The following is a 25888-nucleotide window of genomic DNA, read 5'->3' on the forward strand; positions in this document are numbered from 1 at the left end:
TGAAAATGTAATTATTTTTACGTAGGCAATTGTGGAACAGTTTTTTTCTACACCGGTAGGAGCGGAAGAGAAGAGTTCACTGTTTCGTTTTCCACTGATATTTTAGGTTCTGATTATGAAATGATTATGAAATTTCAAAAGATGTTATATTGTGTGCAAATCTAACACATCTACGAGAGTAATCTTACAAGAGTCCAAATGGATGAATCGAGTTGCGGTATGAGACATAGTGCGCCTGATAGAGCATGGGAAAATATGTTTATGTGCAAAGTTATAGCGACTGAGCGCCATAAGAAACGGAAGGGGAGGGGGTCAAAATTGGTAGGAGAAGGGCTATGCTATGTTACAGAAATACATCAAATAAACTGTTGAACCGAAGAAATAGTGAAAGATAGACAATGTAAACGGTGGCAGTTTCACATACTGGCGAAAGAAGAATGAACAGAGTAGATCACGAACATCCGCCGCCATCTTGAAATAAGCTATTTTGAAATCTGTGATATTTTTTGAAACCGAAAGGTAGTCATGTGGCACATGTGTTAATACTGTGTTTTGAACAGGAATGCAATGTTACTGTTGATTTTGTTATATCACTAACCGTTGATGAATTATTACATGTTTTATTTCTTCGGATATGATCAAAACACACGCTGGGTGCAACAATGGTGTGTGTTATATGCCTCTTCCATTCCTCATGCACAGTCAGCAATGTCTTTGGATGCACAGAAGCGTATACATCATCAATCCGCTGCACCAGATGTGGTAAATTCCGGATCTTGATGGAGTATAGTATATTATGGACTGAAGGTGGCCTCACAGGTAGAAGTAGAGATCCGGAGAGAGTGATGGACACTCCGGTCCCCGACGCTTGTTCCACCTCCCAGGGAACTGTTGATACAGGTGGGACTCCATCCTGCTGGAAGAACGTTGGATATGAACCGTCCTCTGACTACGCTGACGGAAGGATATCTTCGTCCACCAACCATAGGTATTGATTAGATTTCAGTGTCGTAGGCGATGAATGGGCCAGTGACCCTCGTGCCAAAAATACCACACCATACCATAACCTGTTGATCAGCAACCATCCCTGATATATCACTCCAATGAGGGTTCTTGTCACTCCAATAGCGGTGGTTTTATTTGTTTACTTCTCTGTTGACGTAAAAATTCGCCTCATTGGATAACAGCACAGTCAAGGGGAAATCTGGGTTGGTTTCCAGTTGGGGTGTTGCCCATTCTGCAAACTGCACCCGACGGTCTGGATCGTCCTCTTTTAGATGCTGGTGAAGCTGGAGTTTGTATGGGAGCCATTTATTAGGAAAAGTATCCTCCAAATGGACGTTCGACTAACTCCACATTCCTAGGATAAACGTCATATGCTAAGTTGGGGGCTACGAGTATCACACAAAACGAGTATCAGTCTCCTAAATTTTCGTAAATAACTATAAAGATGATCCCAAATCTTCCAAATAAGTACAGATAACGATCACTAAAGTTCATAATTGACTTTTTAAAACATGCTGGCCCAAGTTGATATATCATATGATTACCTTTCCATTTCAAAAAATATAACATATTTCAAAATGGCGGATTTCAAGATGGCGGCGGAGGTTCGTGATCTATTCTACCTATTCTTCCTTTGACAATATGCGAAACTAGCACTGTTTGCATTGTTTATCTTTCTTCATTTTTGCAATTCAACCGTTTATTTGATGTATTTCTATAAAATAGCATAGCCCTTCTTCCACCCATTTTGACCCCCTCCTCCTCCGTTTCTTATGGCGCTCATCCGCTATAACTTATTACATACACATATTTTCACATCATCTATCAGCACATGCACTATGTCTCATCCCGTAACTCGATTCATCCATTTGGACACTTGTTAGATCATTTTTTAATCGGAATTATTCAGCTTATGTTAGGGAGTTATTTTTTCATTCATTTCTGACCATTTTATTTCGAAGCACTGAGAATCGAAGAAAAGTCTCAAAGAAAATATAAATTATATGAGAATCGAATAGGTTTTACGAAAGCTGTCATGGAATTAAAAAAAAAAAAAAAACTGGGAGAGGGCAGATAATTCATCTTTTTGTTCTTCACTAATGTAAACTACATCTAGAGAACATGACTCAGAAGCCTCAAAGAAAATATACAGCCTATTACATCGAAAGCAAACATTCGTTTTCAAGAAAAATATCATGAAGTACTTTTTCAAAAATGGCCCATAAATTATCCCGTTCATTCTTAACCGATTTTTAACCTCAACCTCTGTCGATCTTCGGAATTCTTCAAAGAAACCATGCACTATATTGTATCAAAGTCGCACAATTTTTATATAGTTTATTCTGCATATTTGTTTTGTATGCACATGTTCAAGTTTGCAGCGTTGGGTGGCTTTTTCCCCATTTCGATTCTCTTAGCCTTTATGGATTACCACCCCAAACAATAGACTTATTTTGGAAGGTTTGAGAAAGATTTCGTTTCGTTCCTTTCGATTTCCCGTTTCTTCCCCGATTCTCATTCCACCAGTTTTTCCATTACCATTCACTTGCCTTAATCATTTGTCTCTCTTAACTTAAAGGGCATTAATCTGGGACATTTATCTCAAAAATCGATTCTCTTGATTTCGCTGAAATGTGTCATATAGCGTTATTCGGTGGAATGTTTCAATTACTGGTATTTATATTGGTGAAAGGAAAGACGATGAAGATACTCAATTAAAAATATCTTCTCCTCCCTTTTTGTAGAATACATAGTATCATTAGTGAATAATAGTTGTGCCAATTGAATACAATCAGAATTATGAGTCTTACTTTGCTTAAATATTTTACGTGCCTTTCACTATTTTGCTAATGGTCATACACGAATAGATTAATCAAAACTTGTTATAATTAATCTCATATTTAGTCTCTTTATGTAATGAACACCACTAGTTTTCTACTACTTACACAATTAAAAAAAATACTTTATCTTTGTTACTACTAACACAAATGTTCGAGAGAATAAGAAACTCAGAAGATACAAACGAAAATTTTGAATATGTCAGACATAAGTACCTTAATCTATATACAGTGTGTTTAAAAGCAAAACCGACAACAATTGGGAGGTGATTCCTGACACCAAGATAAGGCAAAAAGTATAGACCATTCTGGGTGCACAAATACTTCCTTTCGGAGCTACAGGCTGCCGAAAACATGAAAAAATGAACTTTAAAGGTGCATAGCTCCAAAACTATGAAACCTACTGTAGTTGGGTCAAGACTTCACTTAGGAACTAGTATGTGCCCTATCCAAATATCCAAGTTTCACAATCCTGAGGTACTTCCGCAACAACTTTTACAGAAGTAGTTGCTTCAAATTATGTGACCGTAGCCAAACTCTCTCTATAAAATTGCTTCGTAAGTACCTCAGGATTCTGAAACTTGGATACTTGAATAGAAAACATATTAGTTCCTAAATGAAGTCTTGACCTGACTACACTAGGTCTCATAGTATTAAAGCTATGGACCTTTAAAATTAATTTTTTGCTAGTTTTCGACAGCTTATAAGTCCGAAAGGAAGCATTTGTGCACCGAGGTTGGTCTATACTTTTTGTCTTATCTTGATGTCAGGAATCAACTCCCAAACGTTGTCCGTGTTCTTTTGTAACGCCCTACACACACACACACACACACACACACACACATATATATATATATATATATATATATATATATATATATATATATATATATATATATATATATATATATATATATATATATAATTAGCAACATCGGACTACTTCCTTCAACTAACTAAACGTATATACTACCATAATCTACGTATCGTGCAAGCTTCAAATAACATCGAACGACAAAGAATAATGGATTTGTCACACGGACTTTTGAATCAAACATTCGCCATTCGAAAAACATGACAAAGATGTGTTCCGGCACAAGAAAGTAGGTAGGACAACGGAATATCCCCCTGTGACCCACTCACCTGCAGAGGCCAAGCCGCAAATTGGAAACTTATTTATTTTACGAATTACGTCTATCTTGTAGTGTTGTTATTGCAGAGACATGAATCATATATGGTAGTCTTGGTAATAAAATAGGATATCGAGAGAGATAAGTCATATTAGCGTATAACATATTTACACGTATCACCTAAAATAGTACGACCACTCCTCGAGCTCGGAAATAGACTTGTCCGGCTAACGTAAGATTAACGTGATCAAATCTACCAATTTGTGATGATAATGGGTCATTCTTTGATTGTATGGTTTCCTGAATGTATGTGATTAAAAGTGATAAGTCACACATTTGAAGAAATAGAAGGTTACTGAATTCGAAAAACTAAAATAAAAAAAAAACGCATTAATACAATATTAAATCGTACATATACCTAAGAAAATACGCGAGATCTCCCAAGCTAATTACAGAACGTGTATAACGTCTAAGCTAAACACAATTTGAAAATAGAAACACTTTTCACAGTGAGCACACTATATGAATGCCTGATGTGAACACTCATCTTCTCAATATATCTCAGCAAGACCATATTCGAAGCAAAATTGTACGGGTTATTTCCAATGAGGTAGATCTTTCTAATTCTGAAAAAGAAAAAAAAAACACGTATCTTATCATGTCTTTGAATCTCGAGACCGAAAATTGAAGCGACTGTAAACATAGAAAGTAATTGCGGCGCCAGAAATTAATATCTGAACCAATGAAAACTGCATCTGTTATAAATGTTATATTTTTGTAAGGGCGAAACGTCTTCAGGTGGAATGAGGCCAGTGCACTTTTAAGGCATTTGGTCAAACCTGTTACATTTGGCCAAAATACGTACTTTATAAACATCTGCAGATTGTCTTTGTATAATTTATGTAAGACGACTTACTGGCAAACACTTATAAATTTGGGAAGTTCTCGTTTATTGATTGCAGAAACTGATATGTAGTAAATTCCAGTCAAGTTAAGCAGAATAATAGGGTGTCATATTTCTTTCGTCCCGACTGTACATTATAGGTCAATACGACTAATGCTTCTCGACAATCTATTTGTTTAACTATGAAACTAATCTATGATTCATGTATACGCAATAATTACACTACAAGCTAGATGTAATTCTTAAAATCAATGTTTTCTTTTCAGTTTCTGACTGTTCCTTACACAGGTAAATGGGCCACAAGAGATAGTTACATTTTCCATGGCACCTACTCTTTGTGCTTGGACATACAGTCAAAAAGTTCCAGGAATTTGGTTGTAACTATTTATTACCACAATATAGGTACACATTAAGTTAATCGTCTTCAGAATAGCCTCCTTGAGAACACACATACACTTGTTCCATCGCTTAGGGGGCGCGGTGGCTCAGTGGTAGAGCGTTCACCTCCGGTGATTGGGGTCCCTGGTTCGATCTCAGCTCGCGCCGTGTGGACTTTGTGGTGGACAAACACCGTACTCGTGGGTTTTCTAGGGGTTCTCCCGTTTCCTCCCACTTTCTTCATTCCACCATTTCACTCATCTCTCATCACCACAGTCTCCTTTAGCCTAACCGACATATCTGTGGGACGTAAAACTTAAAGATTTCGTTTCATTTTGATTTTTGTTCCATCGCTTCTACCATGGCTGGAAACAACGCTGAAAGTCCTGTTTTGGTATGTTCCTAAGTTCAGCCGTCGCCTTGGTTTGGATGACTTCTAGGGTGGCAAAATGATTACTTTTGAGGTCATTTTTGATTTTGGGAAAGAGCCAAAAATCCTCTGCTACCAGCCTCCCTACTCACCAGATTTTCGTATCAGCAGATTTCTGGCTCTTAACCAAAAGCAGAAAGAGTTTCAAAGATAACAATTTTCCCACTGTAGAAAACATCCAAACGAGCGCTACGGCTGAACTTAGGAACATACCAAAACAGAATTTTCAGCGTTGTTTTCAGCAATCGCAGGAGCGGTGATACAAGAATGTGTGTTCTCAAGGAGCCTATCTTGAAGAGATTAAGGGAATGTGTAGCTATATTGTGATAATAAATAGTTACAATAAAATACCAGGAAGTTTTTAACTTTTCCTCTTATATCTGTTATGTTTTATGAATGGACTATATTTGATTCACATTTCCTTCATTCATGATCCTTCCTTGTATGTCATAACTTACCGACATAATTACAATCAAGCATGTCGGGATGTAAGTGTGGAACAAAAAATATCCAAGCCGCCGTTTCAACACAAATACAACCTCCAAGCAAGTGAATTTACCTATGAAGAAATATTTTATCGTTAGATATTGATTGACTTACATCAAAACACTTTAGCAAGGATAAACATGCAACAGTTACTAAAAATTACATCTTTTTAAAATAGATATTACATTTATGTTGGTTTTCGACGATACAATCTTTTATTTCTTTCAAGACAAGAAAAATAATTTATTTTATTCTCTTTCTAGAGGAAAATGTTATTTCAATGAGTTTTTAATAAAGATACAGAATAGCTATTGCATATTTGTCAGACTGCACAACTATTTAAAGAGTAACTTATATTGTTGACACCAATTTGAGTTGTGATGTCTTTGATTTCAATAGGAGATGATATTGCTTCTTACAGCAATACTTGCTCTTTCCATAAAGCCATCTAAATTTACTATAATACAGAGTTTTATTTTGTATACTACGAGGGTGATCTAGAAAGTAAAGAACGACTAGGTATATATCATCAAAAAACAAAAGATATCAAAACAAAAAATCATTTACTTTATTTATTGTATTTATTTATACACATTTCTGGATGTTACCGGCATCTACGACCTTACGCCCGTCGCATATGAGGGACGACGTCCCTCGGCGAGTACACTGGAAAGAAGAAGGAATAAAGTAACTTGGAACCTATATGCTTGGTACTATCCCGGCCTTTGACCGGTGAGTGGAGAAAAACCAGGAATAACCTCAGTTAATATGGTCGGCTTGAAAAAGGCGTTACACCTTTACCGAGTCTTCCCACTCGGATACGAACCCAGGACTGATCGCATCAAAGGCAAGAGCATTAGCGACTACGACCACGAAACTTCATTTACAACAATACTAAACCTAATACTATTTTTCTGTATAATTTTATTGTTATCGAGGCACTTATCGTAACGAGAAACAAATTTTTCAATACCAGTGACTTAAGCCAAGAAGTTACTGATTTTTTAAGCGCGTTTTCACTTTGGAAGTTTGTTCCCCCTAGAAACTTCTTCATTTTGGGGGAAAGATGAAAGTTACTAAGCATCAAGTCGGGACTGTCAGGGGAGGGGTCGTCTTACTTGAAACATTGCAATTTTTGTTCTGTTGCTGCAGGTGCATGAGGTATAACGTTGTCATGAATCTGCGCAGTCCTTGCGCACAACATTTCACGTCTCTTGTTTCGGATAGCGCGGCGAAGTCATTAAAGAGTGACACAGTAGTGTGCAATCATTCTTTATCTTCTGGCAGTAGTTCATGACTTTAGTCATTGGTGGCAGATGAGTAACATCGTCATTGAAAATCGTATTTTGATCTATTTTGCTTTCGTTAAAATATATCCAATCATTCCTTTACTTTCTGGATAGTCATTACGTATATTGAACATTTTTATTTGTTTCTGTCCTTCAGTTGATTTTCCCTCTAAAATCAAGGGCATCATATATCGTATGCCTTCAAATAAACGCATGCGATCGGGATCAAGCCTGGTAGTACGTTGGTAAACCTTGATCTGCTATATAAGTGTCTGATGTATTATTGTGTGCAGAGTTGTGGTTTCCCCTGTACACGATCCAATTAATGTGCTCAAAGTTCCAAGTCAATATATTAGGTACAATATAAACGCGATTAATACCGTTTAAATAGGAATTAAAGGTGTTTTCAACTGAAAAAATCAAATGAAGTATATATATATATATATATTTATGATAATGTGTGCTTTACATGTTTAGTAATCATGTATTATATCATGATTACATGTGTATCATTGCACTATCATGTATTCATGTATCGTATCATTGCACTATATACAGAGTGTTTCAAAACAACACCGACAACGTTTGGGAGGTGATACCTGACACCAAGATAAGACAAAAAGTATAGACAAACCTGGGTGCACAAATGATTCCTTTCGGAATTATAGGCTGCCGAAAACATGAAAAAATGATCTTTAAGGGTCCATACCTCTAAAACTATGGGGTCTACCGTAGTCGGGTCAAGACTTTACTAATGAACTAATATGTGCTCTATCCAAAGATACATCCTTCAGAATCCTGCAGTACTTCCGCAACGATTTTTACAGAGGTAGTTAGTGAGTACTTCAGATTATATGCCCGTAACCGAACTGACTGTACAAAAATTGTTGCGTGAGTACCTTAGGATTCTGAAACGTGTATTTTTGGATAGAGTACATATTAGTTCCTAAGTAAAGTCTTGACCCGACTACGGTAGGTCCCATAGCTTTGGAGCTATGGATCTTTAAAGCTCATTTTCTCATGATTTCGGCAGTCTATAACTCCGAAAGGAAGCATTTGTGCACCCAGGTTGGTCTATACTTTTCGTTTTATTTTGGTGTCAGGAATCACCTCCCAAACGCTGTCGGTGTTGTTTTGAAACATGGCCTAAAAGTAGGTATACACCCCTCCATTGATCAAGTATAACATTCTAGCTCATGAGTTTATTTGCTTCCGCTGTTCTGAACTTAAGATGTGTGTAAAAAGGCTTTAAAAGCAAGTAATAAAGAAACTAAGTCTACCTGATGGATAACAATAAGAAATGATACATAAGCAATGAGTTGATCAGTACGGGACTGTATGTCTACGTTTGGGCCATCCTGCATATATATATTAAAACAACCAGCAGTCATTTTACTTAATTTCCTGAGCATTCGAAATAACGAAAAATATTTGTAATAATACGTTTAAATTGTAAATAATGAGGTGCTCACCAGTAGAATACACTTGGGAGCAATCTTCAACGTAGCTCTTGACTATCTGCAGTTGAGGTAACTCGATCTTATCATCCACAACTAATGGATACTTGTCATCCCACTGAAACACCAGGTCATCAACAGTATACGACACTGGAAAGATATTGATATTTTTTGAGGGTACTTATACTACATACGAATATATACTAATCTACTAGTATAAAGTAATATATTATGTTATCTTGAATTTGAGCTTTTTTTTAATAAAATTGGTTCAGAAACTTACAGAGATGAACTACTCTGTTATCTTTTACTTCAAAATGACAATAAATAAAGCTCTTTATATCCTCCTACTATTCATGAAACTAAAAGCCTATCCGGTTGCAATGATATGAATAGACTTTGGGGGAGATGGCTGAAATTAAGTTCAAATGTAGAAGAGACTTGTAAATTCTATATTCTAAAACCAAATTGTGCTAAAAAGGAATGAAACATAGTCAAAAGCACGAAATATTAACATTTATGTCAATGGAAAATCAATGAAATCAATGAAGTCGTCCACATATCTCGAAAACTGTAATAAGGAGATGACTGATTGAAAACTTACTGCAAAGATATAATGAAGAGCTTAAAAGAGATGAATAACACGTGAGGTAAATATGGATAGAACATTACCAAAGTCAAGTTGTTTGAGTAAAATCTCGATCAAATTTTCAGCATAGATGAGGTTCAGCCTGGAAAGCTCGTAATGATTTATGTTACAGTGATAAAATATAGGAAATAAACAAAAATGAGGAAAGAAGAAAGAAAGATCATAATGCATGTTTTACCGTATTGTATGTTAGAAAACAAGGACTTGCAAAGTCCATTATATTGAAATATACGAAAACTTCTGAATACCTCTCTGATCGTTTCTTTCTCAGAATATTTCATCATCATCTTCTTCTTCTTTTTTTTCCTATTATTATTATTATTATTATTATTATTATTATTATTATTATTATTATTATTATTATTATTATTATTATTGGTAAAATGAAGAAAATTACTATATAACTATCTTATCAATGAATTAATATTCGTGAATATTTGTAACATTCAAAACACTTGCTGTCAGATTTACGTAGTTATCACCTTCATAAGTAGACCCTATGTTAAGTGTTTTGCACTCACCGATGTGACAATTGCGCCAAATTGAGAGGTTTCCAGGCACGACGGTCCACAACTTTTCTCTTTGCCTCATTTACTCACTTTAAAACCCTCCATTAATTATTGTCCTCATTTTTCCTCCCTCGTTTTCCCTCTCCCATACTTTGGATCCCGTTTTTGAATTACAATTTTTTTCTCGTGTAGTATTGTAAGTAATCTCTTTTCCTTTATTTAAAAAAATATCTATAATATTGTTCGTTCGTCCCTACTATTCTCAACATTTCTGCATTGGCTTTCCAATTCATCCACGTAGTTGCTTTTTTCTCCTTTCCTGCTCTATACACATATTTCGAAGGTCTTTAATTATTTTCTTCTCTTTTTACCAATGTCCCCAAATATGCTTCATTCAGTAAACACTTCACACAAAATATTTGATGAATCTCTTTTGTGATTCTTTACAAAAAAGATATAGAACTGAGTCTATGTTAAACTTCACACTTCAACCTAGTTACTAGACGCCAACCTAGTTAAAATTTTCAAATAACTATATTGGCTACGTAACATATCACTTAGAAGGTTTTCCATTCTTTTACCAAAATTTTACTTTATTCATATGAGGAGTAGATAATAATATATTGGTCTTTTTGAAAACTATCATATTTGAATGAAATTATTTACGTTTCCTAATTAAATAAAATTATCCAGTAGTAGAGGAAAGGGGGGCAAGAGTACGCAAATTTTAATTAAACTTATATATTTTGGTAAAAAATAGTTACAACGGAAAACTTTTACATGGAACACAAAACTTGAACTCTCCTTTACGAAATGTGAACTCAACTTTTATATACCTCTATTCTTAGAGGAAGTAGAACTCATAAAATGAAAACATTCAAATTCGTACTCTTGCCCCTATATGTGGGGCAAGAGTACGAAATCAAAGGGGCAAGAGTACGCACCCAAAAGAGCATTAGCAATTATCACAGATGAAGGTGCTACTCCTTTATATGATGTGCATTGTTCATGCCACCATTCATGGCATCTTGCGCACTTGATCCAGTCTTCTATTGGTGGATCACTGTAAATGATATTGCATAATGGACACTCGTACACTACTTCCTCACTGACCTGAGGAGTTGTAGCTACAACTTCGATTGTAGCTTTCCTGGTGCAAGATGATGTTTGCCTTTGCTCTTTGGAGGGCGCCGTTTCGAAAGTAAGTTCTGCTTGAAAGGAGAGGATTCAGAATCTCTGATTGACTTCGAGAAGATCAAGATCTACTGGTTGAGTGCTTGGTAGCAGTTGGAGGAGGACTGACAACCACCAAAGGAGTGCATGGTGTAAATGGTCTACATGGGCCCCTGCTTACCTCCAGTTAAGATCTAGTTTACTGGTTGAAAGTTTGGTAACCGATGAACGAGCAATCAGCAGAGAAGTGTTTGATGTGGATAATCCGCATGAGCTCCTGCTTGCTTCTAGTGAGAATCCAGTGTTACTGGTTGAAGGTTAGGTAACAGATGAATGAGAACGAGCAACCGGCAGAAGAGTATTTGAAGTGGACAGTCCGCATAAGCTCTTGCTTGTAATGTACCATTACAGTTGAAAGTAATGGCAATTTTTTTTTACGCATCCTATACCTAGTAATTTTTTTTTTATTCAATTTCGGTTTAGTTACACAATTTATTTACTCTCTTTACTTCGAATTAAATATAATGAACCCAAAGTTTTCGTTAGTAACCATATTCCCACTGTATAATATATTTATTTATATTTTGATTAAGTGTAAATCCCATTTACGGATATATAACTTGAATAGTTACAAGGTTTACCATTCTGACGTCATACCGAAACATAGTTCCGTTATTGGATATAAATTTCCTTAATTTCAGACCAATGTAGAATTTAGCCAGGTACCTAATCTTTCCCTCACCCCCTCTCACTAGTCCATAGTCACTTTCAGTTCCGGTTATATCTGGATTTGCCAAATTTCTATTTGCTTTGTAATTTCCGCGGCTAAAGTTTTCGTTCTGATTGGAGGAATTCTCCTACCTCTGGCTTTTTCGGCGCAATGTTAGGAGAACAAACGAAGACACCTTGCAAGGAGCAGCTTGTAAATTTTGTGCTACATATTTTTCGGGAAGAATTCCAATTTCCAAGGACAACTAAGGTAACATATAATGTAATTCAATAGTTAAAGATTTACAACGGAATAGGAGCCCGAAAAATCCGCAAATTTTGGTAAAGAAGCTGCAATTCAGTGAAATAACAAATTCCAGTTCTGTTTACTAGGAAGCCATGTTTGCTGCCTATCGAGAATAGACAACAGTGAAAGAGTGACTTTATTTTTTTTTTTTATTTCAAACTCAAGTAGGGATTAGGGAAATTACGACCTGTTTGGTGCATGTTGTTCGTGTATTAAGTAAATGTGACTTTCTATTATTTATTCAGTAATCGCATGTACGTAGGTTTGATGGTTGTAAAGTGAATAATAATAATGGCAGCTTAAGTTAGCTTAAAAGGGCTCCTATCCCCTTTTCCAAATTGAACCAGTTCTAGCGGGGGAATGGGTTAGTTATTGTTCGTTTTAGGGCCTTTTCCCCTTTCAGGGGAAGGGTCCCTCCATAAACCTCGTTAAGGTTCCCCCAGGGCATCAATTTTTGGCAATCATTATGTAAACAATTGGTCAGGTCAATTAGACCTAGTGTTTACCTTTCTCATTTTACCCCCTTTAAATTAAATAGAGCCGACTATGTATATATCGACGAGGGAGTAATGTATTTTAAATTTAATGTGTTAGGTTATTTTCGTCAACATGCATGTAACTAAATGGTGCATGTTTAGTTTAGTTAGTTGTCTTTATGTGTAGTACTAACAGTGGTGTATGTAGTTAGTAGTTTTGTGTGAGTGTGTGAATTTTCGATTCGGACAGTGTATAAATATGCTTTAATTTAGTACCATTTTTCTAACATAAATAAACCAGAGTAAATATTAAATTTCTGATTAATGAGTACAAGTATACATTTCAGTACACGGTAAATTATGCCTCCACTACAGCGCCATAGCGTCAGTTTTCGGTAGTCAATTGTTTGTTGACAGTACGACATCGCATATGACAGTGATTTAGATTGTTTGATTTTGGACAGTTATTCTCAAATTACTTCCCGTGGACATGGTTTTCGGTTCGGATGAGTATACCTTCGTATAAAATAGCATGAGATCTTACTGTACTGAAAATTTCAGCTTGCTAGGTCCAGTAGTTAATGAATAATCCGCTGAAATAAAGAACACCTATTTTCTTAATAGAAGTAAAGCCCATATGCTGTTACTGTTTGTTTAAAAATGTAGTATTAAATTCTTTTTTCCCGTGGCTGTCGAAAATTCCATTGTTGCTTCAGTTTTATCAACAAATCAGAAATAGATTAATCATTGACAATTTAACTTTCCGTAAATACATGTATGATTTTTTTTTTTAAACCTGCAAGGTAAATACAATTTGGGTGCTTCGAAATAAAGAGTACGTGGTTCGATGAATGTGATCGTGTGGTGGTTTGAGCGTGATAGATTGTGATAGTTATATATATATATATATATATTTATTACTGCGTAATGTAGATATGTGTATGGCCTGCGTGTAAAATGTACGAAATAGGGTGTTTAGAAAATATTACTTCGTGCGAAAATTAGTAGATAATGAATGAATGTAATGATATGTTAATAATATGATATATAATATGAACGAGATGACGACCCCTATATTTAAATGGATAGGCCTAGTGAATTTTATATAGTGAAAATATGAACATGTTTACGAAGAAAGAAAGAAAAAAAAATCTCTCGCGTTTTGACTTCCACACCAGTGCATTCATCCAACCGAGTTTGCTACTTGAAGGTAAATTATAGTCGGGAATTGTGTGTTACTTTGCATTTACGTACCTCATAATAACAGCCCCAGATCTTAAGCCTTTCAATAGATAGAGTAGTATCATGTGGGAATTACTTCTAAAGGATGACAGAAATGATAATTAAGAAAATCAACTGCTATATCCTGTGATCATCGAAAAGTACAGGTTTCGGTCATTTGTACCTTTAGCATTCATAGCCTCTCCGAGATTTTTTTTTGTTGCTTACCTTATTTATTTATTGTGCAGTGTTCATATAACTCAGTTCGGACTATCCGATTAAATTAACTGCTACTAAATTTAGCGTACCCGGATGTCGACCCCTAGTCCCCTTAAGTATTTTCGTTTCTTTTCTTAGTTTAATTAGATGAGGGAAATTAACGACATCCCAGACTGTGGCGTGTCTGCGCAGGGTAGCTATCGGTGATGTTTTGGTTATTGAAATCACCGATCCAAAATTCAGTTTATTTAATTTTTTTTTAATTTTGGCAAATCACTAATTAGGGATATCTTAGCTATTACTCTAATTTCATTACTATTCTGGAATCTTCTAGTTTCCAAGTGGTCGGATGATTTTTTTTCCCTTTGAAATCCTAAATTAACGCCTACTCCAACCTTCCGGACGATTTTCGGGACCCTGTTGGTTTGGGCCGGATACGGTTACTAGATAATAATTTTACAAGCAATAACTTGTGAAGTTATTATTTACAAGACACAGACTTGCTCCTTGGCAGCAGGGCGCTCCTTGAGTCTACGTATTTGAGTAGACCACCCTTTTGGCATTTTAATAATATTTTGGCTAAGGATTTGTTGAGAGTGAAATTCGACTTCTGTCTTTGTAGCGTTAGTTATTTCTCACTTAAGTCTTTGGCGCCCCTATTCTTCATCTTCTTTCTTTTCTATCTCTCTCTCTGTCTTCATTACTTAGAGATTTTTTTTTCAAATTTTTCAACCTTGCCCCCCCCCCCGGTTTCTGAAACTCATGAAAACATACAATATTCATATCACTTATTTCGATCGTATGTACTAACTGAGACATCGAAGGATGCAATTCGTGGAGGTATTGCAGCACAACTCAGGACCATTTTCGCGATATTCAATCCACCACGGGAAAAATTGACGGGAAGGTACACTATGCTTTCAGATTCCTAGAAACCTTCGTTATTCATTGATCATACAACTTATATCAATTGATTACTGATTTCTGGTTTTTATTTCTATTGATTGGTCATATAGTGTGTATGTATTAATAGTTTGGGCCCACTAGTTTCGAATAACATTGATTTTTTTTTATATACATATATATATGTACTTACATAGTTTTAAGAGTTACGTGCCTGCTCTATTTGTTGCATTTTCCACCTCTTATATCAACTCATTAAATAACACCAGCTATTTTTTTTTGTATATATACGCGGATCTTTAGTAAATTGAAAATGATTATTGATTATCGGGTTTATTCATATGAAATACAATGTTGCAACCTTATGAAGGAAAAAAGGTGAATTTTGATAGTCAGGGTTTTTGTTTTGTCTTTGAGCCAAATAAATATAAATATTTATAAAATATGAATACTTGTCGAATATGAACGGTTATGTAGAATTTAAACGTCGACGAAATATTAAAGTGAAATTTATTGTATGGATTAATATGAATATATATATATATATGCGAGTATGTATGTAATGGGCTCGATATTTACCCTGGTCTTGTTAGGTTGCCATAGATTTTTGACACCCGGTATTAACCAACTATTTGTGATATATAGTATTACCGCGTAAATTGTCATAAATTACTTTTTGTTGAGTTGTTATTAATTTCTGTAACTATTAAAGTGGAATATAATGTTAAATACTGCATGTGAATAAAACAAGTAGCGGGTCGTAAGATAAATAAGAATAACCCTAATCCTTACCCAAATTTACTTTGCGAGTGAAATTAGCAACCTACCAAACAGTGCGCCCCTCCAACGACTTTTTCCATCAGTAAACATGAAACAAATCCTTCCCCTGCGATCGGAAACCAAACTATTCAATATTTAGAATCTTTTGACTACAAGATCTATACTAGGAAAAAATTAGTGATCTTAAATTCAACGAACTGAAAGCTGTTTAATAAGTTAATGTGAATACCGGAACATGGAAATATGTTCCCAATATCTGTGACTGGATTTGATAATTTTTCCTTAATATTGACAAACTTTGAAATTTTAGATAAAGTGCGTCGAGTGACGAAATGAGAAATATAGATATACATATATGTGATATGAAGCAATTAGTTGTCTATAGTTAAAACAAAAACAATTGAATACTCTCATGGACACAAACCACAGTGCGTAAAGAGAGTTAAGAAAAAAAAAGGGGAGCTATTATCGACATAAAAACAAAGACTCATAAAACTGTCGATATGTCTCCTATTGAGACAAAGACTCAATAAAATATTACTAAAGTGTTTTTTTTTCTTGAATGATTAACCAATTATTTTTTCTTTTGCCTGCAACGATATGTATTCATTGCATTGAATTTTAAATATATCTTGACCCTTGAAGTTTTTTTTTCTTCTTTTTTCTTGTTTCGTCTTTGGTTTAATTCTTCTTCATGTAATTCAACTTTTAATATATATATATAAAAGGGAAATGTGTTATTTGATCTTGTTGCAAGTAGCGAATTTCTGTGCATGTTTATGAAACATTCTTTTCATGTATTAAATTTTTTTTGTTATGTCAAACTAAATCTTCTTCTATTGAAATGTAATAAATGTCTATAGCAATGTAGTTAGGTTAGTTTAATTCAACCAAATACAATCCTAAATATACATTGTCCTGTATGAATGTGTGTGTGAGTGAAATGTAGGTTTGGTATTAAGTGCACCAATTATCTTGTCATACATATGTGCCTTATTATAATTATTGGTAGTTATCAATTGAACTCATTGAATGTTAATACTAACTTAAGTTGGTTCTATGAAGGAAGTAAAAAGGACTGAAGTAGCCTGAACGAATGATCATCATGAGAGAACTGTGAAAGTCAAAATCTTCGACACATATGTGATACTCTGATTTTTTTTTTCTGTGGTCGTTTCTAACATGCCACCAACTTCGTCGTTCATTTTTCAAATATTGAATATTAGTCTAAACTTTCTGGAAATATTGAATAAACGGTAAAATTAAACTTTCTCATCTATCTCCGAGCTAGATGGGGATAATTCGGTAGTTGGGGTCAAATGGATCTAGATCGGGGATGTATGGGTTAACATGTGTCTATCTTTGATCACCCTAATACCAGACATTCACCCAATAGCTATTGGAAATGATCCCAATTAGATAATTATTCACTTTCCTTTACCATATTCCTCAAAATATCCAGTAACAGTTTCCTCTTTATCACCTTCTTTCTTTACCTCTTTCCTCTTCTATCTTCCTCTTCCTTTCTTCATCTTCTTCTTCTATTTTTAATAAAACTGAAAAGGGGGTCGTGACTGGGAATTCTATATGTAATAAACACGGTCATGTATTTATTTATTTTATTTTATTTTCTTTAGAAGTCCGATAAAAAGTTTTCTCGTTTCGATCGAACCTAGTATGTTTCGAAATTAAGAAATGGAAATTATATTCCAATATAATTAGGCATAAGCTGATAGCTTCATGAACATCCCTACCAGGGGTGAAGGGTTCCCACTCACGACTTATTCTGTGCATCACTTTTGTTGCAGATTTTTTTTTTCCAATCAGTTTTAGATTGACGAGCGGTGACAGGATTCGTTGTTATGGCAACAGTGGTTTCTATGACAACGGCCCCTTTTTTCCAGTTTTATGCTTGTTTCTAGTGAGGATCTAGCGTTACTGGTTGAAGGTTTGGTAACAGATGCAGGAGGACGAGCAACTGGCAAAGGAGTGTTTGATCTGGATGCACCGCATGGGTCCCTTTTTACTTCCAGTGAATCATCCGATGAACGATTTTGGGCTCTATTCAGGTCTGATGCTTGATTTTTTGCTTCAGGAATGCTTTCTTCAGACCTGGCTTCTACATTTAAGTCTATCACATCCACAATAGAAAGAAGAAAATCATCTTCAGTGAGCACATCTGGATTCAGTAGGACAACTCCAGATTCTTGAAGGTTGGATACCAATGGTTGCAGCGTTGTAGTAATCATCATCATAGGTATTCTGCCTTTATTGGCAGGTCACTTGCCGCAGCTGAGAAGCTTCCATGCTCCACGGTCCTCCGCTAACTTCTTCGTCTTCGCGTATGATCTTTCTGTTTTTATATCATCCATTAATTGTAGTCCCCTTCGCCTCCTCCTTCTCTTTCCCGCCACCATACCCTCTAGGACGTCCCTCATGATACAATATCTTCTTAGGCAATGTCCCAACCAGTTTCTCTTCCTCTTCCTAATAATATCTAAAAGTGTTCTTTTCTCACCCACCATTTCTAACACTCTCTCATTCGTTTTCCGCTCGACCCAACTAATTCTTTCCATTCTTCTCCACATCCGCATTTCGAAGGCTTTAAGTCGATTTTCATCACCTTTACGTAATGTCCACATTTCCGCCCCATACAGTACAACACTCCACACGAAGCATTTTATGACTCTTTTTTGTAGTAAGCCTCAGTAAACAAACTCGCAACTTGGAATTATGTGGGATGGATGATTCCTCGTCCATCTATCACACACAGTTGAATACCAGGATTTAACGGGTCAAAAAAGGAGCGATCTAATAGTTTCAAATTATGACTGGGATTTGGTGGTAAACTCAACATCACTATCATATTTTGCCTGCAGAAATCAATCGCTTCGATTGAAATGTGATTGGTCTGATTGTCAACAAGTAAAAATACCTTTTGCGTAACCGAATTTGATCGCACATGTTGGTGTAAATAATATAATCATTCTACGAAAAGTTGTGAGTTGATGAACCAGAATTAGATATTCCCACAGAACCTGGCGGCGATCCATCGAATAATTTTTGTTTCATTTGTTTTGTGGGAAATATCTGGGGAATAAAGGAACCAGATACACTCACCATGAAACAGCTGTTATGTTAACTCCAAAATCACTAGATACAGTTTTATGCACAACTGATTTTTAGTCGACTTTTGGAACTTTATGAGGAACCGTATTTATTCCAGTTTCGTACATGTTGTAGATATCCCGTGGAGAAAAGGTTCTTCATAAATACAAGATCTACAAGACATATAAGACTTACAAGATCTTTTAAACAATTAAAAAAAAAAACATTCAACTTGTGGCTTGCTAAAACCACGAGCTCTCCCTAGACCAGTCTTTGAAGGCTGTTGCAAAGCAATTGTTAAATGTCTACGACGGAAAGACTCTGTCCAATCTCTTTCTGCCATTCGATTCACACGACTAAAGGATATGGGGCACCTAGTTACGTTCAGCAAAATTGTATGCCATTCTTCTTAGATCTTTTAAAGTTAATTCATAGAAGAATTGATCCAGTAATGTGATATATTACACTAATTCGTTCTCCATTTCTTCGGTAAATAGGCCTACTGGCTTTATTGTACCTAAAGACGTTGGAGATTCTCATTCAAAAAGAGAAAAGAAAAATCTTTAATTCTCCTTATATCAGTAATGGGAATGCATAGGATACAAAAAAAAAAAAAAAATCAGATAATATTTAGACCCTTTATAAAAATATATTTCCAGCTTATTCCATCAGTTACAGAATGCTGTTACCTACAAGGGTAACTTGAAACCTTCTTGACCTATCCTTGATGAAGCTACATATTGTCAAATGTTAGCTTCATATATCTTTATAGAATCCCATACCAATCATTGGACTGATACCGCCTTATGCAGAGTCGTTTTAACGTATGATTACTAAAGAACTGACTACTACAGGAAACATACGGTAGTCGAACTTTTTAGTATAGTACTAATCACGCGTCAGAACGACTCTGCATAAGGCCCATTGAAATGTATTACTGAAGACTACTGACATTTAAGATAAAAGAGGACAAACCCTGAATAAAATAAGCAAGCGTAACGTTATTCAATAACTGCAGATGTCACTATCTCACACGTTTATCTGTTTCGAAAACTCAAAAACCACCTTAGATACTGTTATGTAAGGAATGGTATTTAGAATAAAAATTTATCCCTCGTACATAAGAAAATATCAGGATTCTTCAGAATTCTTAACGTTAGAAGCTACATATGGGAACCAGTATTCGTAAAGTTTGCCGTCACTCTCTATTACAACGGAATCTACATTCTTTTTTGATTGTTAGTTCTAAATCAAATTGGATTCTTTTTCATAGAACAGAAGGGGCAAGAGTACGCACGCGTACCCTTGCCCCGTAGGTATCTGCGTACCCTTGCCCCCTCACTACACAATTGACTTTCCCGTGATGTTGTACAGCCAACTGTTGGAAGAAAGTCAATTTACTCCATCCTGTCAAACAATTGATATGTTAGAAACTAACGCTTTATAGTACTTTGAAATCGTTAAAAAATTGTGTAAGTTATTCATTAACTACTTATGTCCCAATATTACATCAAACTATTAGAAAAACATAAATAATTACGTAGAAAGCTTGTAGTTTGCGGCAGCACACTCAAACTTGTTTAGGTTCTAGACGCCATTAACATCAAACTCCACGTGACGCATTATTGCCATACGTGAATATATTCACCTGATTTTAGGGAATCGTATCCTTACCCCCCACGTACTCTTGCCCCCCTCTACTCTATATTTGCTTCATTTTGCAAGCAGCTAATGAAAGTTTTTAAATTGCGGGTAGTTTTTAACTACTAGCTGACAGGGAAGTACGACGATAACTACCATCTAATTTATTAAACCAGAATTACATTATGAGCGCACGGTTGAGTACTTAGGGGAGAATGGGGGAATGGCGGTCACCTAAGCAAAAATCGTTGTCATCTAGCTCCTAATGCACGAAAAGTTTTTGCGATAAATCGATCCTATAGGCAATTCTGTCTAGTTTATGGTGACCAATTTGAAAATACATCTCTTATTTCATTGCCAAGCTAAAAACGAAAATATGAGCATACTCAATTGACCGTTAGTAGTGGCCCCGTTATATCTCGCCGAGTCAGCAAAAATTTTTGTGACGTCATAGGTCAAAGGTCAATGACCTTGGCCCGGGGTCAATGACCTAGGGGTACCTAGGACCACCCCCTCTAAATTTTGGCAGGGGTACCATGGCCCACCCCCTAAATTTTGGCAGGGGTACATAGGACCACCCACCTTAAATTTTGGAAATTGCCAAATCTAAAAATTTGGTGTGGTAGCCTAGGACCATAGTATGTACCTCTATCAGTATTGGGTGTCTATGTTGTTCCCTTTCATGGGTAAAAAAATGCCAAAAATTCAAATTTCGGGGGTTTTTGACCTAATTTATCCCCTTTGATGAGGTATTATTACCCTATATAGTTATATGGGCGTATACAGGGGTCCATTCCCTTTCATAACATATGGGTATATTAATGCACCCCTTGAAAAATTTGGGAGGGGTATCATGGCCCACCCCTTAAATTTTGAAAATTGCCAAATCTAAAAATTGTGTGTGGTAGCCTAGGACCATAGTATGTACCTCTATCAGTATTGGGTGTCTATGTCGTTCCCTTTCATGGGTAAAAAATTGCCAAAAATTCAAATTTCGGGGTTTTTGACCTAATTTATCCCCTTGGATGAGGTGTTATTACCCTATATAGTTATATGGACGTATACAGGGGTTTATTACATTTCATAAGACATGGGTATATTAATGCACCCCTTGAAAAATTTGGGAGGGTTATCTTGGCCCACCCCTTAAATTTTGGAAATTGCCCAATTTTAACATTGGGTATTATAGTATAGGACCCTAATATGTATTATGATAAATTTGGGTGGTCCACCTCGTCCCCTTTTAAGGGTACAAAATTGCCAAAAATATAAACGTAAGCAATACGTTATACCACGTGTTTGGTTTTCAGCCTATTTTATCTCTTTGGATGAGGTCCTATTACCTTATATAGTTATATGGGCGTATACAGGGGTTAATTCTCTTTTATAATATATAGGTATATTAATGTACCCCTTTAAAAATTTGGGAAGGGTATCTTGGCCCACCCCTTAAATTTTGGAAATTGACCAATTTAAACATTGGGTATTATAGTATAGGACCCTAATATGTATTATAATAAATTTGGGTGGTCCACCTCGTCCCCTTTTCTAAGGGTACAAAATTGCCAAAAATATAAACGTAAGCAATACGTTGTACCACGTGTTTGCTTTTTGGTCGATTTTATCCCCTTTGATGAGGTGTTATTATCCTATATAGTTATATGGTCATGTATAGGGGTCCATTCCCTTTCATAAGATATGGGTATATTGGTGCACCCTTTAAAAATTTGGGAGTACCTTGGCACACCCCTTAAATTTTGGAAATTGCCCAATTTAAACATTTGGTAGGACGAAACATGAGAAAATATGTTCCCTTTTAGAGGTACAAAATTGCCAAAATATAAACGTAAGCAATACGTTGTACCACGTGTTTGGTCTTTTGGCCCAATTTATCCTCTTGGATGAGGCCCTATTACCTTATATAGTTATATGGACGTATACAGGGGTTCATTACCTTTCATAAGATATGGGTATATTTGTGCACCCCTTTAAAATTTGGGTGGAGTACTTTGGCCCACCCCCTTCAATTTTGGAAATTGCCCAATTTAAACATTTGGTATAATAGTATAGGACCCTAATATGTATTATTATATCCCTTTTAGGGGCACAAAATTACCAAATTTTACTACAACCACGTATTTGGTATTTTGGCTCATTTTATCACCTTGGATGAGGTCCTATTACCTTATATAGTTATATGGACGTATACAGATGTCCATTTCCTATTATAAGACATAGGTACATTTGTGCACCCCTTTAAAAATTTGGGAGGAGTACCATGGCCAATCTTTTAAATTTTTGAAATTTTCCAGTTTAAGCATATACTACTGGACTCTAATATGTATCATGATAAATTTGAGTGATTCACTTCGTTCCCTTTTAGGGTACAAAATTGCCAAAATATAAACATAAGCAATATGTTGTACCACGTGTTTGGTTTTTTGATCCAATTTATCCTCTTGGATGAGGACCTATTACCTTATATGGTCATGTATAAGGGTCTATTCCCTATCATAAGACATAGGTACATTTGTGCACCCCTTGAAATTTTTGGGAATGGTAGGGTCTACCTTGGCCCACCCCTTAAGTTTTAGAAATTGCCCAATTTAAACATTTGGTATAATAGTACTGGACCTTAATATATATTACTATAAATTTGGGTGGTGCACCTCGTTCCCTTTTAGGGGTCATTTTGTTCCGCTTTAGGGGTGAACATGGATACCTTGCAATCGTCCCGAGTTCGATTCTTGGTGCTAGTTTCAGGAAATGTTGAATTTAACGTCTCCGAAAAACGATGATGATGAGAAGTGATAGGACGAAACATGAACTTACTTGATTGAGGATTGAAGCAGAGACCTCACACATTAGTGACAAACGCGGATGGGATGATGTGATTTTGGACCTCTCGTTTCCGTTCATGGATTAAATAAAAAGATGACTCTTTGCTTAAATCTGATTAGTTCATTGTTCGAGCGATTTTTAAACGCCCAGCGTTTGTTGATCAGTAAGCGCTTCATTGATGGAAACAATGTTGCCAGATTTTGAAAATCTAAACTGCTCCGATTCTTTTTTCGAAACGGTTCCGCTGAGTGCAAGAATTTTTCAAAACTAAAAATTTTAAAAACTAAAAATTTTCAAACTAAAAAAATTTAAACTTTTCAAAAAAATTTTTCGAACTAAAAAATTTCAAATAAAAAAATTTAAACAAAAATTTTCAAACTAAAAGATTTCAAATAAAATTTTGAAACAAATTTTGAAAATCTAAAATTTTTAAAACTAAAAAATCAAATCAAACTTTCTGGAACGAAATTTTTTAAACTTAAAATTTTCGAACTCGAACCGAATTTGAAAACTAAAAAACTTTTCGAACCAAATTTTCAATCATTTTTTTTTCGAACTCAGAAAGTTTCAAACTTAAAACTTGCAAATCAAAATTTCAAACTAAAAAAGTTTTCGATCTAAAATTTTGAACTAAAAAAATTCGAACTCAAAGTTCTCACTAAAAATTTTCGAACTCAGAAAGTTTTAAAATCAAAATTTGAAACTCAAGTTTCGAATTTAAAATATTTTCGAACTACAATTATCAAACTCAAACTTTTCGAAAATCTTAACAGAGATTGAAAGTGATCACTCGTTTCGCGAGCCGTAACTTTTAGTAATGTAACATAGTTTACGGTTTAAGATTTATATTGTCTTGAGAACGATTGAGTTCGTTTATGTAATGAACCCGTTGGCCAGCCATAGCCTGATTTCACATCGTAGCTCATGAAAGCAATCTTGTTGTAGTTGTGAACCAATTTTCCATTTACATTGCCAAACACTTTAAATATTAAGTCACGTTTTGTCATATTGAAATTGCATTTAAAAAATCACATGCGAAGGCGAAGATGACGAAAGAGAGGAGCGGCTTCTTGCACAAGTTTCGTAACGAAATGAATTTCATTACTTCAGTATCATAGTTTCTTTGTCATAGATGAAGAATGCAGAATTTGCAGTTTTTCTTTATAACGTCATTCAGCTCTGTCATATTGCATTCTCTCTCTTTAAATTGTGTTACTGTTGCTTAGTTACTAAGATATCAGTCCTGTGTTTGTAACATTGAACTTGTCATTTACTGCAATAGTGATTACCGTGTTACCTAGTGATGCTATAATGTTGCATTGAATCCAATTTTTCTGGTGCAAGAGGTTTTCAGTTCGATTCCTTTAGAGTGCTTCCCGTCGTTCTTATAGGATTATCATGTTACTTATTTTATGAAAGATCGAATGATGCTACATTGAATTCAATTTACTATGGTGGAAGAGCTTCCCTCATAAGATTGTAAATGAAGAAAGAAAAAAACTGTTACGATACCATGGTTCGGCTTTCCTTGTGTAAAAGAAATGAACGATTTATCGTTTTGATCTCATATTGTTTTGTACCGTGGTGCTGTAATTCGAGTGATTTGTATTAAATAACATTCACAAGAAGATCGATTCCGGCTGGAAAACAATTTCATAAAAGTGAACAAGTGTATCTAATGCGAAAAGGATTCTAGTTTGATCCTGCTGACGTTCACTATTTTAAGTGAAGTTTTTATACGATAAAAGTATTGCACGAACAGTCTGTGCCTACTGCTAAAACTTAATTACATTTTCATTGAAATCAACATAAGTAATATATATTTGTATTTAAAAAATGTAATCAGTATGTGCTGTAATAAACAACATTGTGTGTTTGTGTGTGTGTGTGTGTGTGTGTGTGTGTGTGTGTGTCTGTGTGTGTGTGCGTGCGTGATGTTAGTCTAAACAACAGTCTTTTTCATGAATGGGTTTTAAATTATTGTTGTGGTATTTGCTCCTCGAGAAAAAAGCTGAGGCCTGCAAAATGATCTTCCTCAACTCAGTGACCTTGCTTGTTTCATGTTAAGTATATCATTATCTGTTTACGTTGTGATGACTCAATGACAGAGGTGTGTAAGGTCGCTGGTTCGATCTTAGCTAACGCCAAGTTGCTTTGTAGTGAACAAAAAAGCCGTGTGCGTGAGTTTTTTCAGGGTTCTCCCCACTATATTTAATCCATCATTACATTTATTTCTCATCATCATCGTTTTCTTTAGCCTAGTTAACATAATCGTAAGACGTAAAACTCAAAGATTTAATTTCATTTCTCTGAACCACCACGAGTGTTTTTTGTTCTCTTGACAGTACCGAGGACGTAAATCTTGTGTTCCTAGACTGCATAAGACGTGAACGATAAAATATGAACCACCATAAATGTTTTATGTTGACTTAACAA

At 35.4% G+C, this 25888-nt stretch overlaps 1 protein-coding gene across 1 annotated transcript in view; it reads right to left on the reverse strand.

The window, feature by feature from the left end:
- LOC145687660 (glycine receptor subunit alpha-2-like) overlaps positions 1-25888 on the reverse strand; it is a 235189-nt gene that overhangs the window by 34535 nt on the left and 174766 nt on the right. The window contains exons 7-8 of the mRNA XM_081761120.1: positions 8933-9067; positions 6144-6244 (exon numbers count right to left, since the gene is read on the reverse strand). Of these exons, the coding sequence (XP_081617246.1) occupies positions 6144-6244; positions 8933-9067 (236 nt within the window). The remainder of the gene's footprint in view (positions 1-6143; positions 6245-8932; positions 9068-25888) is intronic.

The sequence above is a fragment of the Thermobia domestica genome, chromosome 6 (assembly GCF_964235325.1).
Source record: "Thermobia domestica chromosome 6, izTheDome1.hap1.1, whole genome shotgun sequence".
NCBI classification, from domain to species: domain Eukaryota; kingdom Metazoa; phylum Arthropoda; class Insecta; order Zygentoma; family Lepismatidae; genus Thermobia; species Thermobia domestica.